Genomic DNA, 14,229 nt, shown 5'->3' with positions numbered 1-14,229 from the left:
TGTTGCTTTGTGGCAGGGCGCATTATCCTGCTGAAAGAGGCCAATGCCATCAGGGAATACTGTTGCCATGAAAGGGTGCACATGGTCTGCAACAATGCTTAGGTAGGTGGTACATGTCAAAGTAACATCCACATGAATGACAGGACCCAAGATTTCCCAGCAGAATTTTGCCCAAATCATCACACTGCCTCCGTCGTCTTGCATTCTTCCCATAGTGCATCCTGGTGCCATGTGTTCTCTAGGTAAGCGACGCACACGCACCCAGCCACCCACGTGTTGTAAAAGAAAATGTGATTCATCAGACCAGTCCACCTTCTTCCATTGCTCCGTGGTCCAGTTCTGATTCTCACGTGCCCATTGTATGCACTTTCGGCAGTGGTCAGGGGTCAGCATGGGCACCCTGACTGGTCTGTGGCTACGCAGCCCCATATGCACCAACTGCGATGCAGTCTGTGTTGTGACACCTTTCTATCAGTACCACCATTAACTTTTTCAGCAATATGAGCTACAGTCGCTCGTCAATCAAATGTATTTATAAAGCCCTTTTTACAACAGCAGTTGTCACAAAGTGCTTTACAGAGACACCTGGCCTTAAACCCCAAGGAGCAAACAACAGTAGTGTTGAATTTCAGTGGCTAGGAAAAACTCCCTAAGAAGGCCAAATTTTAGGATGAAACCTAGAGAGGACCCAGGCTCAGAGGGGTGACCAGTCCTCTTCTGGCTGTGCAGGGTGAGATATTAAGAGTCCAATTGGAATAATAAATACATTTCTCTGGGCTAAATCCAGAGTCTATTTGATTATAGACTTGGTCAAAAGTATAACCAGGTGGTCAAGGACAGGGACAGCAACGGACCCCCAAACCAGGTACTCCGCAGGTGTGGACCAGGACCTCATCTCCTCCTAAAATTTAAAATCTGAGGAGACTGAGAAAAGTTAGAAAGTGCATTCCTCATATCCCCCAGCACAATAATATAGCAGCGTAACACCTTGTAACTGAGACGGGGGGGTCCGGCGACGCTGTGGCCCTACCCGGGGGAGGCCCCGGACAGGGCCCAACAGGCAGGAAATGAATCCACCCACATTGCCAGGCATCAACCAACCGCAACCGCCCTTGTCAAAGTCGCTCAGATCCTTACACTTGCCCATTTTTCAAATTTGAGGACAGAATGTTCACTTGCTGCCTAATATATCCCACCACTGATAGGTGCCTTGATAATGAGATTATCAGTTTTATTCACTTCACCTGTCAGTAGTCATAATGTTATGGCTGATCGGTGAATAATATATATGCATATATATGTGTGTATGCATATAATGTATTTATGTATTTAATATGTATTTATATATATGTACATAATGTGTGCAAATTCATGTTTGGCCTTGTAAGGATATCAATACATACTGTGTGTGTGTTTGTGTTTAGCTTGTGAACATCCTGTTCTAATAAAGCCGAGGAAGCTGTACGTCAGGGATGAACCAATATTTTTTTCTGAAAGCTGCTTTAAGGCCACCGTGGGCTGATAAAGCCATAGAGTTTACAGTTTCTTGCAGACTAAGGAGAGGATGGGTACTGAGAAAATCAGTCATCTGTGTCACAGCTTTAACAGAAAACTACAGCAAACTGAAAACCATAGCTTTTACTGAAACACAGCTTCTTCATGTTCCTATCAGTGTATTACTGTACATGATTGCCCACCGGAGGTCTGCCTGAGTCTAAGCAATCTCCGCTTATTTGACAGTTTGACTAGTTGTTGTTTTTTTCGGTCGGCGGTTGCCATGGGAAACATGTTTCTTTGCGGATAGTTGAAATCCTCAGTCACCATTAATCTCCAGGCAGGTTCAGCCGAACTCCACCACATCCAGCCTCACGGACGCATTGCATCAACACGCTTCTCACAGCTCTTTATTGCTTCTCATAGACTTGAAGTGCTGCGTTTATCGGGATAGATGCTGTGATGAAATCACATTCCTGCAGTGTCTTCACACTGCTCCTTTTTTTTGGGTCAACATTTATAGCATTTCACATTCAAGACTCTCCTCCTGAAAGCTACCACATGTCCACAGAATATTTCTCAAATCCAGGGGATTTAGGGTGAATGATGTGCTGCAACTAAGAACATATTTATCATTGTCTTGCACCTTGTAATTATCAACTTCTTAATGTGGAGAGAGAAACAAGTGAAGTCATGTTTGGCTCTCATGGAGAGAGTGAGAGAGTTGGGTAAACAAGGGGTGGTGAGGTGAGTTGAATCCATGGCATGTTTTTTGGTTTAGGTTTAGGATTAAAGCTTAGAGAGGGATCACGAGACGTGTCATTGTGTGAATCTCATTGCACTTCATTGGCAGGTTTGGAGAATGAAGGGAACACATTCTAAATGAACAGCTTCACCCCACTGAACCTACTGTCCGTCTTTTTCCGTGATCTATTGGGAATTTATTTTCTCCCATTCCTCTCCATTTTTTGGCTTTTCTAGTGTGTGGCTGATTGGAAGGTCAGAAATGGAAACTCAACTGAAATCAAATGTTGTTTTGAAGTGTGGGAGCCTTAAGAGGCACCAGTGTGGAGGAGGAGGTTGGCGGAGGTGATGTTGTCCACCATCACCACCTGGTGGCGTCCAGGTACCAGTGACCGAGGGAGGAATTCAGTCCCAGGTTTCTGAGTTTAGTGATGAGCTTGGAGGGAATTACGGTATTGAACGCTGAGCTGTAGTCGATGAACAGCGTTTTTACATACATATTACTCTTGTCCAGGTGGGAGAGAGTTGTTTGGTGATGTTTGCTTAATGAATTGATAGATATAAGAGTGAACTCTATCCATCACAAGTCCATATTTAGCTAATACTACAATAAGGATTAGTAGTGATGAAGTGGTACTGCCCTGGCTGGTCAAATATCTATCCATATGGTGTTTGGCCAGCACAGTAACAGCCAGGTGTCATCTTTGAAAAAGGCAACCTCTTGGATTTTATTGAAATGGGTCCATGTTTTGCATGTCTGGAAAATGTTAAAATGATTGAAGTTTGACTGATGTCCTCTCTGACCATGTTTTCAGATTCATTTTCCGTTTTCCCACTGGCACCCTGTCACCGTGCCATGAGATTAAAACTAATAGTACAGGGCAGATGACTGATTCTAGGCTGGCTTTCATTGAGGTCTGCTTCCTGGTCAGCTATTGGAGCTCCGAGCCATAGATTAGATGGAAGCTTTCAGAGGATTTTGCCTAAGAAAAACAGCTCATGAAATGTAGAATTGATATTATTGTCTACGTCGGTCGGCGAATGCTGGTCATATGATGCGCATTTAACCACCCCTCGAATACTTGTCGGTCAATTCTTATTTTGTCTTTGTGACAGTGTGCCTCAAATGACCAAAGCTAACCAGTAAGAACAAATTGAGGAATTTGGCTAACCTATCGAGTCAACGTTCTCTTTAGGTCCCCCTCTAGTTCAGCCACAGTCAGCTTATTTCCTAGAATTACACAATAGCTCTGTGAAGTCTAATCAGAGGACAAAACATAAAGGAATCCAGTAATAACACGTTAGGAAACTACAGAGTTATAACCGCTACTCTTCGTTTCACCGCGACTACTCTAAAATAATACAGTGGAAATAATCACAGTTTAACAAATATTACTCCAGTGAAAGATGACTTTAGCTTTTCTTAATATGATTTCATATTAATACTGTACATTGACTATGGATTGGAACAGCAGATTTCTGCCAGGAACGGCTGATCTGTTGAAACCCCAGCATGTCTCTACTGCTGTTCTTTTAGGATAGACAGGAGATACGAGGCAGTTGTTCATATCCTTCTCAAAGCAAGGAATCTTCAAACGTTGTAACACTTTGAAATGTAGAAAAAGGAGACAGCTGTGTGTGTGGCTCACCTCTTCCCTCACTTTTTTATTCTCCTTTTTCCATTGACTCTGGGCTCAGTCATTGTATGTCTCCTGACCCTGTTACTCTAATGCTGGTTTATTTTCTTTAAATGTCCAATTTGCAATTTTTTCCTTGTCAAATCACATTTACTCTCACATTTCTGTACATATGTGCATCAAAATGAGGCAGCCCTATCTGACCTCCAACCCAGGTGGAACGAAGCCAAATGAACGGAGCCCTTTCAACCTATGTTTTAAGATAATGTAGGGAAGCAGGCACCCAATCGGGGGACTCTCTGCCAGTAGCACCATATTGACATGTCACACTGTGAGGGAATAAGGGGGATTCATGTCTTCTAATCTGCTTGCTTTCCTTTCTATGCAGATACAAACGCTTTGGATGGGGCCAGTGAAGACGCCACACCCACCCCCGTGTCTGAGCCTGAAGGGGACAACTCTCTGGGCTATACAGGTACTGCCAGGAACTCACACGTTACTGTTTCCCTCTCTGTTAACATGTCAATACTCGATATCTTCTGCGAACGCTCCCGGCTATGTATGCAAATACAGATCCCCGCCGGAGAGCAGGGTTCACTACCAGTCCAAACCCTTCACTTCTGCATGTCCCTCTGATTCCTACTGCTAATAAAAGCCTTGCAAAATAAACACATAGTAAGGGAAGGGACTTCCCACTCTTTAAAAAAGAACGAAATGTCATGCGGATTTAGGTAGAGAACTTAGTATTTACAGTTATAAAATGGAGGTGACCTATATACTAATGTATATTCCAGTATTACAATGCTGTAGACACATTATTCAGATTATAATAGTGAATGGGAAAACGTTGACCCAGATCATGTTGCAGATGGTTAAAGTCTTATCTTTTATGGCCCAAACATTCAGTTATCAGGAGTCAGCACAAACCCCACTACTGTCTCAGCAGGATTTAAATGATTAAGCGTATAGGAGCTGTAACTTAATATTTAAACTTTTTTTTGCTAAGACCCGAAAAGTCTCAAGTAGCAGGTTATGTTCCCTTTGTCTCCCTGGTTGGACATTGGGACCGTAATACCACTGGATGCAGTTCAGCCGCTGCCACAAAGCTAGTGTTCCTTCCAAAGGCAAAATCATTAAATCTCCCCTACTTCTCCCTTGGTATATTGTTGTAAAGGTTGACTGCCATGGGATGATGAGAGGGACTGTCACAGAGCAAATAAGCAAATTGATAAAGAGTTTTTCTCCATTCCATTTCCCAAGCCTACTGTCTCGTGGCCTTGGAGAGTGACAAACTGCAGTTTCATGCTGCACATAACAGATTGGAATTTGATAAAATCACAGCTTGAGTGTATAAGGATTAAGTTATGACCTCATGTTCCCGCCTCGTTCCGCATTCTAACACAGCTAGCCAGCGAAGATCATTTCAATGTAATGTGACCAGGCACAGCCGGGGAATCACCTTGACACGACTGTCTTTTCGGAAACCGACCATTCAGATGTGTGTATATACACATTCAGTGGAACCGAGAGGACGGCAGCATAATGCTGCCAGGTGGGAGGATGACAAACCCATTCTGCCAGCTATGCCCTCTGGAAATGAGAGCACTAACATGAACAACACCCAAAATAAGATTTGCGCCTCCTTTTTCCTACCTTGTTAACAGCAACAACAGCAAGCAAGAGGAAGGGAGAGGAAGATGAGAGATGGGGGGTTATGGTTGTTACCGTCAGGCCAAAAGGTACCACGATGGATCGGAACATGGCAGTGGCACGCCGCATGTCCGTTTGCAGACGAGGGAAACAGAGGCGGGGTTTGGGGAGGAAGAGGGCAGCATGGTTTGTGCATCAGGACTCCCAGATGTGCCGTAGGACGGAGAATATGAAGGCTGTCGGTCATATTTCACCTGCTCATTGTGTGGATGACCCTGAGCTACCGGAGTGCTTCGCTTCGCGCTGAGTGGGTCTGACGAATGGAAGGGAGTGGGGGAGTCGGGGAGAGGGGGAGAGGGGGGGAGAGAGGGGGGAAATGGAAGAGTTGCCGGATGGGTTGTTTCAGATAATGGGGAGAAAGGAAAGAGCCGGCAAACAGGGTTGATAGAAAATGTATATATCTGAAGATGAGAAAAATGAAAGCAGAGAAAGAAAGGCACTGGTACCGTTGTTGCCAGACGGTCAGTGATGGAGTTTAGACCACAGCACATGGCTGGTATTGAGGGGTCTGAAGGTGGCGCAAACACGTAGCTTGTCAGACATTAACCACAGCTCCAGGACTTCTGGACTGTGTGCCTGTTTTAATGGTAGGAACACAAAGACAGAGCTGTGGAAAAGGGAGTGGCATGGGCAGAAGCACAAAGGGATCGTCTGAGAACTGGGCTCGTTGCAGAGGCGAACACTAACACATGTTAAATAAAGATGAAAAATCAAATCAATCACTATTGACTTATTAATCATGCAAGATTATGTATGCGGTTACGCAACAGTGCCGTCTAAGTCATTAATTGCAAAGTGTTTGTCGCTGTGCGTATCTATGGAGATGGCACGTAATGTTATTTGTTCCTTGGTAAACATCAGGGACAGTTGTAGTTGTTTTTTTGTTGCAGTCTTGTTTTGTTTGGCTCAGGGACGTCATCAGACAAACTCTCTGGGCTCGGGCAGATCGTCATGGCAGATCATCATGGCGGATCCTCATGGCAGATCCTCATGGCAGATCATCATGGCCGATCTTTTTCAACATCTGACATTGTCTTCTGCCTGGAGACGATTTCTCTTTTGCCTGTGACCATCGATATGACACAAAGGTTTCTCCCTGAGTGCATTTGTTCTGTTGTTGTGCTTGCATGAGTCCAGGACATGTCTGGAGGGTCGACTGGTGAAATGAGACCGTAGAACACGGCACTCTGCAATGTGTGCCGCACCTGCTCTTATGTTGGAGAATGTGCGGTCAGCTCTTCACGTGGACCTTTCCATAATATTTATCCCATTAGCCGGGCTGTACAGCATTTGTTTAGGCAGCTGGTCTGGTGCTACAGTCTCCGTACTCCCTGGGAGTTTACATAGGAGACCTGTTGACTCTTCGGTACTGTGATGTGGTTGGAGGGAGGGAGGCCTTCTCTCCTCTCTTCAACACCACATTTTCTGAGGTCAGTAAGAACACTTTATCCTGAGCTCTGGAAGGGGATTTGATGGCCAACTCATAGAGTTGTCATTTTTTTCCCCTTCAGTTTTCAGCACTGTTCCTCCCTGGAGGGGACTTGTTACAAAGGTTTAAATCAAGGGGACATATGAGTCTGGGATTAAAGTGGTTGCATGACTTCTTTGACTTTGTCAACCTCGTAACGTCAGCTTTTGAGAGATTCCCACCAGTGCTGAGCCCCTTCCCACAACGGGGCCCCCCCCTCCATCCCCGCGGAGGAATGGGGGGGTTCAGGGTCACAGGGAATTGGAGTGGGAGATGGGGCTGGCCAGTCAAAATGACAGAGGAAATCAGGAGTAGCAAGACATGAAGATGGAGAAAGTGAATGACATTGCTTTGTTTTGCCATATATCGTTCACAGGTCCAGGCTGCTGTCACTTTGAGGTTATACAAGCCAGAGACAGAGAAGGGAGGGTAATGTGCATGTGTTTTAGTGGAAAAGGGCGAAAAAGCTAAATGTTTTTGTGCAGGAATGTGCCGATGGTTAGCCTGTACCGGTGGTGCCGTTCTGCAATTCTGCTGTCTGTTGTACTTGTTCCAGAACTGGTCTTATTTCATCTGCAAGAATTCAGCAGGGACGCCAGTGGCACACTCAGAGCAATTAAGGGATTTGAGGCATAATGTAGGGGCAGGGAAGGAAGGCTTAGTCCTACTGCAGGAGAAATGCTAAGAGCTCTCCATGTGGACACATGGGAGTACAGATATATGCTTTATTGTTTGGGGAAGAGAGAAAGAGTGAAGGGGTATAAGAGGTTCCGGCTCTAGGTTCTTGGTCACCGGCTGGTTCTAAGAATAATAGGCATTCCTTACTGTACAACAGACCTTCACATACATCTCACCTTAATGAAGAGCTGTTCTAAAGTGCAAAACCAAAGCAGGTTTTATGGGTAATTGCAGACTGGTATATCAGGACTGGCTCCAGGCATAGGCAACATAATCAATTGTTTAAAGCTCCTGGCAGATAGAAGGCCCCAGTCAACAAATAAAACACTATTTTTATTGATATGTTTTTAGAAGCTATGTCAGGGTCTTACATTTCTATTCAGTGTAATATCTTTAGAATACTCCAGGTGTAATTCATGTAAATAATATTAGCAAACAATTAGCCTATGCAATTTGATTGACAATAACTCTAGCCGATATAAAACATTGCTTGTTCAAAAAACTGTTATCCTGTGTAATTTTTGTTTGAAAGTGAGAAAATGTATCATTTTCCGCAGATATATTTTTGTTATCAGTTGTGAATATTGAGCATTACAGCAACAATTTTCCAACAATGTGTATGTCTTTGAAACAAGTGGCTAGCTAAATGCTCTTTGGATACGGTCAGTATGGTCAGTAGGTACAATTCTACCCATTTTGCCACCTAATTACAAAATGTGTAAAACGTCAGGAAATTTGCTGTAAAACTAATATTTTTTTCTCCTGGCCTGTGCCAAAATATGCATAATTGCATTAAGTCTAATAAAAATGGCAGGTTTTTTTCAGACCCATAGCAAAAAGTTTAGAATTTGAAAAACTTGCTCTAAAACCATAGATGAAAAAAGCAGGTTGATGCATTTTTTTTTATTTTGTGAAGGTCATGAAAGAGAATGTCCTCTTGTAAATATTCCTCCTTAAGATGATGGAAGTTATCCAGCAGAGGGTGGGCTTGCGCTGGTCATGGAGCGAGCTAGTAAGTAGGGGTAAGCAGATTCCATTGCATTCCTACAATAAACCTCTGAAGCCCTGAAGATAGTCATGTATCTTTATTGATCCTACATATTTATTAAAATGTAATTTTTTTGTATTATAAACTGATTAAATATTTTCATACCATGTAAAAAACATAAAATGCTAATACTTTATTAATGCTAAATCAGACTTGAGTTAATTCTTAAATAACATACTTTCACATACTGAAAGGTCCCTGCGGTCGATTTGAAAATCTTTTACGATTTATTTCACGATTAAGAGAAGTGCAACACTGCTCCTGGCTAATCTCCGCAAACGTGAATTTTAATTGGCTTATTAAGATGATATCAGTTGCCCAAGCAAGCCACTTGGGGGATTTAAAGGGCACATATAAGCACATATGGTGTGAGAAACGTTGAGTTGGTTGTGGGACCATAGTTCACGCCTTCACACAGCTATATCTCCCAGCGGGGTAAACGACGTGGTGCGGTCTCTTAGACTTTTCATTGAAAAGAAGGATAAACGGAGCACCTCTGTCAAACAATCCCTTTCTCTTTATACAACGGGGACATCATGGGCTGTTGTTTCACGGTTCTTTCTGCTGTTGTTTGAGTAGAGAACAAATAAAATAATGTTGCCATTATTTGTTCAAATTGAACTAGTCTGTAATTACAGTGTGCAATTAATTTGGTTAGACACATATTGCATGGTAAGATAAACATTGGTAACGCAATTTGAAACGTATTTTATTAATCAAATGAATTAACCAAGACTCAAAGTAGTTATTGCTGCCTACCGTCATTATTAAGTAACATTGCATTCATGTTATTTTTAGATTCATTTTAGTATATGTCCAACTCAGACCTTACATAATAGATAAAATAGCCTATATGGAAAACCCCATTGTGTACTTGGAAGATTGGCGCATACCATTTTACAGCCTCACTGAGCGCTGCCTTTTTCTAACATCCCTATAGCCAGAAGTACAAGTCGGGTGAGCGTTGGCGGATAGAGAAACAGGCAACTACAATCGGAAAAGTGACTGAACTGAAGTTGGGTGTTTGGATTTTGGACTCTGCCTTATCACTCATGAGAAAGAAAACTATGCAGAAGTGGAAATAATATTTGATCAGATGAATTCCGCTAAACCCTCCGTGATTAGTCTTGGATTTAGGAAGCTCACTTGGATCAGAGAAGAAGATCCCAATAATGTGGACGATCTCGTGGGCAAACCGAATGATGTAACCCGGAGATTTGATATGAGCTATCAGTAAATTCTAAAATCTTTGTAATACAGTGTAGCCTACGAATAACTATCGTCCCGCTCGGAGTTACTCGGGGACTTGGTCGGTCTCACACAGCAGCGCAACGCACAGGCACACAGAGTTGGAGACGGCGTGGTATATAGCTCACTAAAACCAAAACTATATTTATGAAAATTATTCTGATCTATATCGAACGGACTGCACAAACAATTTCTGGATAATACAATTAGTTCCTGTCCTCCTCTGCTTTGGAATGATGCCTGCGCGTTCTGTGGGAATTTATTTTCTTCTCGGATTCATTCACATTTGTTCAGGTAAAGACTGCATTATTTCACCTAGTAGACTTGGATTCTAACTTTGATTTGGAAAAGTGTGTTCAAATAATATTATATGGTGTTATCGATTTGAGCGCGTGCTTGGGTGTGAGTGAGAGGTTTAATGTCATGGGTGGGGTGAGTTGATGAGTATCGAATGACCGGCAAAAAGAAAAAAAACTTTACGACCATCTTTTGATAACTGTTCTATCCCTTGAGTTTGTATGCCCAGCCTGTGCGTGTGGAAGTGGTACTTGACCCATGCTAGTCTGACTCATGATGCGACAGCTGAGAGCCAGGACATGCCCTTATTTTCTTTAAAAGGGAATGTGCATTTATGAATCACTGACATTCACATCAGCATACCTCCAGAGATAACCAATCTGGCCATGTCCACACTATATATTTTTACTGGCCTGAAACTGTGCCTTCTAAATCTAGGTAATCACTGCCGGCATTGCCATTATAGCTTAGAGTCAAAGTGATAAGAGTGGTTGCTACTAGCAGAGCAGGTGAATGATTAACCAGAGAGCCCCAGGTCACTGAAGAAAGACCCCTAATTAACAACACAGCTAGTTTGTACAGGTGAGGCTGGTTTATATACATACTGATAGGATTGACCCTCATCGATAGGACTTTACTGTTAACACTGATTTAGGGATTTATTACACACACTCTTTTTAAACAAAACCACTGAAGTGATTCAACAAACTGCACATACCTATGCAAAACTGCAAAAAGTAATTATTTTGCCCCCCTGCCTGATTTTAACCATTGTTTTTTGTCCTTTACCCAACTCTGTGATAGTCAAAAATATCCCAACCCTGTCTCATCACAGCAACTTTTAGCTGGTTCAGGAGAGTTGAAAATTGCAGCAAGCCTTCCTCCTAGACATTGGCACCAAGTTGCAACTTTTCCCTGCACTGTGCTTCCAAAAAGGAAGTCATGTTTTTAAGGCCTGTTAGGGCATGCTTACTCACCTGATGACCTCAGTTAGTTTTGCTGTCACCTGAACAGCCAAGGGAATATAGAGAACAATTATTCAGGACAGTGTCCCCCCCCCCCCCAACCCGCAGGGCTTCCAAGACACTTGTCAGCTACAGTAGCAGCACAGTTAAGGCTCTCAAAAAGCGGCATATTTCTGGCTGTGTTTGCGTCATGAAAATAAGCTGAGGAAGTGCTAATACCAATGGGAAATACAGGGATCATTGCCCCTTTTCAAACCAAGCTTGTGTGTGTGTGTGTGCACGTGCACGCTTGTGGCCTCTTTTTCACCCCAGATTACGGGGATCCTGAAGGTGATCGGCCGGTGATAGCCTAGAGACATACCATCCCTTCAAAGTGGCCCCTGTTTACTAAACAGATTGTTTTCAGGTGTTGGCTTTGTAGCTTTGGCAGCCCCATATTTGGACCGGTATTTGAAGAATGCCATTTTGTCTTGTCTCTCCCACTCCACTGCGCAATAGGCAGAAGAACAGAGGCCCATTAAGTAAAAGACAATAGACCTGGGCAGGTGTCGTGCTCAGGGGCTTCTCTGACTGCAGCTCGCTGTAGCTGTCTGGCCTAAAACAACCCTGCTATGACACCGTCACTCCTTTTCTACGTGTTAAATCGCCTGTTTTAATAGAATACTCCATAATGCACTTAATAATGGCCATTAAAAACAGTTGGCTCCTGTAAGAAAGGATTAGTTCCCCCACAAATGATTAATCCCTGGAGTGACAATGTGATGCTAAGCTGCCCAAACAGCGCCCCTCCCTCTGACAACTTTCTTCCTAATGAACCCTTGGTAAACACTTAGCCTTTCAATAGGAATTCCTCCTAAGACAAAACAGTGTTTTCCCCCCTTTAAATTGAGCTTTTCTGGTCCTGTAGCTTGAAATGACACTTGGAAAGGCAGCCCCTGTGAATGAGAAACATTGGCCCGAGATAGCAGCCTTCTGTCCAGGCCTCATCTGGCCTTGAGACCATTCTGGGCCAGATATCTCCTTTTGCAGGAGGTCAGGGCTCAGGTGGATAGAGGGAGGGGACCGAATGAAGTGGGTCAGAATATCCTCTGTCACTTGCTTTTCCAGAGGAGAGCTTGGAGATGCCTGGGCCCCGCCTCGACAGCCGAGCGCAGGTCAGAGTTGAGGAACTTGAACGTGTTGGCTAGTTGACAGCGACACAGTGACAGGCTCATGCTCCTGACAGAAGGACAGCCCATGGCCCTGTGATGACACAGCCAGCCATACCCCAGCGTGTAGTGTCCTGGACTAATACGGCTTGATGAGAAGGCTGGCCCGCTATGTCATCGCGTATGTTAATGAACCCCCCCCCCCCCAGTTCATTTGATGCTGACAGTGATGCGCTGTGTTCCTCCACTAATGAGACTGCTCCGCCACGGATGATGAGGCTGACGGCTGGACCATCTTGGGCTCTAAAGAAGCTCCCTTTGATACTCCTGTTCTTGATGGACTTGTCAGTTTCCTTCTGTTCTTCCTCTGGAATAATGAACTAATGAGGGAGTAACAGCAAAGGCCAGTTTGAAAGGGACACGTCTCCTAGCAGGTCTTTTATCTGTTCTCTCTCTGGATCCCTCAAGATGTGAACGACTGACACAGTAGGAACGACAGAATATGGGAAGGAGAGCGAGAGATGGAGAGAGAGAGATGGAGAGAGAGGGATGTAGAGGAAGGGAGAGAGAGAGAGAGAACGATTGGGAAAGAGAAAAAGTCAGGAAGAAAGAAATAAAGAGAGGTTGGGAAAGAGAGGGAGAAAAAGAAAGGTGGAGTATGAAGTGGGTGTAAATCCCCCTCCAGTGTGTTTTGGAAGCACTAGTATCATCTCCTGTCCTCAGGGCTGGATGTGCTTTATTCATGCCGGCCGAAGAAGTTTGCTGAAATAGTTGTTTGTTTAAAAGGAAACGCACCCAGCTCAGGCTAAATGTAGCGTTCAGTCATTCCTCTGTGTTCTGTCTCTCTCCTGCCGACAGCCATTTTGGCACAGCTGACTCCCCCAACCACACCATAATGGTTTTGAAAGTCATTTGTTTCCCCGCTTGTTTTCGCCTGGATATTTTAAACCTGGTTTGTGATTTATGTTCGAAGTGAGTTGGCAGTGTTTTTGTCGAAGGTTGAGCTGGAGGTGACAGAATAGGAAGGTTATGACGTTACCTTTTTCTGAACCCATGTGAAGCCATATACAACATAAAGATTTAGCGAATGGTGTGTTGCCAAGCCACTAGGCCAACCACAGAGACAATCTGACCATGCTGCTCACTAGGAACATCTGAATACCTGACATCTAATCTGAGAGGAATAAGACCTGCAGTAAAACCCAATAAAACCGCCCCACTATCCAATTGCAGCCATCGTTTTTGTTTTCGCGTGGCCAGACTAGTTTGCGACTCATCAAAGAGTTTAGTTATGAAGTCAGTTTAGAGTGAATTTCACCTTGGCATTTTTATGTGGTCATTAGTGAAAGTCTTTCTTGCTTCTCTTTCCTTGAATATTTCCTCCTTCCTGCGTCGACAAGACGTTTGGAAGATCTTTAGTTTAGTTTTGATGTAGGTGTGTGTGTGTGTCTGTGTGTGTGTGTGTGTGTCTGTGTGTGTGTGTGTGTGTGTGTGTGTGCGTGCTTGTAATGGTGTTTGTCCATGAGTTTCTGTGTGTTGTCAGAGTTGTGCTGAAAAGCAGTGTTTCCTGATTGCGTTCCTTGTTTATGTTCTGGTTTCCTGGAGTTTTTAGTGAGCTGTGAGGTCAAGCATGGCCGCTAGCCTGAGGCGGAGGAAGACGCAGATGACTATAACAAGTGCATGTGGGGCTAGGTCAGGGGTCATCGCTCCTCCACGCACCCAGGCATGAAACAGAGACACATTCACCTATGCACAAATACTCTGCCACTCTCCGTTTTTTTCCTCTATTGGT

At 43.9% G+C, this 14,229-nt stretch overlaps 1 protein-coding gene across 4 annotated transcripts in view; it reads left to right on the top strand.

The window, feature by feature from the left end:
• The window catches only part of LOC105010783 (roundabout homolog 1-like), a 160,575-nt gene that overhangs the window by 36,454 nt on the left and 109,892 nt on the right, over positions 1–14,229 (top strand). For 3 of the 4 annotated variants that reach the window (XM_010870380.5, XM_020048566.3, XM_020048565.3), the window contains exon 3: positions 4,264–4,350. In XM_010870380.5, coding sequence (XP_010868682.1) covers positions 4,264–4,350 — 87 coding nt within the window. Of the gene's footprint in view, positions 1–4,263; positions 4,351–9,626; positions 10,322–14,229 lie in introns of those variants that run through there. The other variant, XM_010870382.5, reaches the window with a different exon arrangement.

This window comes from Esox lucius, chromosome 7 (genome assembly GCF_011004845.1).
Source record: "Esox lucius isolate fEsoLuc1 chromosome 7, fEsoLuc1.pri, whole genome shotgun sequence".
Lineage (NCBI taxonomy): Eukaryota > Metazoa > Chordata > Actinopteri > Esociformes > Esocidae > Esox > Esox lucius.
Note: the sequence above shows the minus strand (reverse complement) of the source record. Positions and strands in the feature narration are given on the sequence as shown.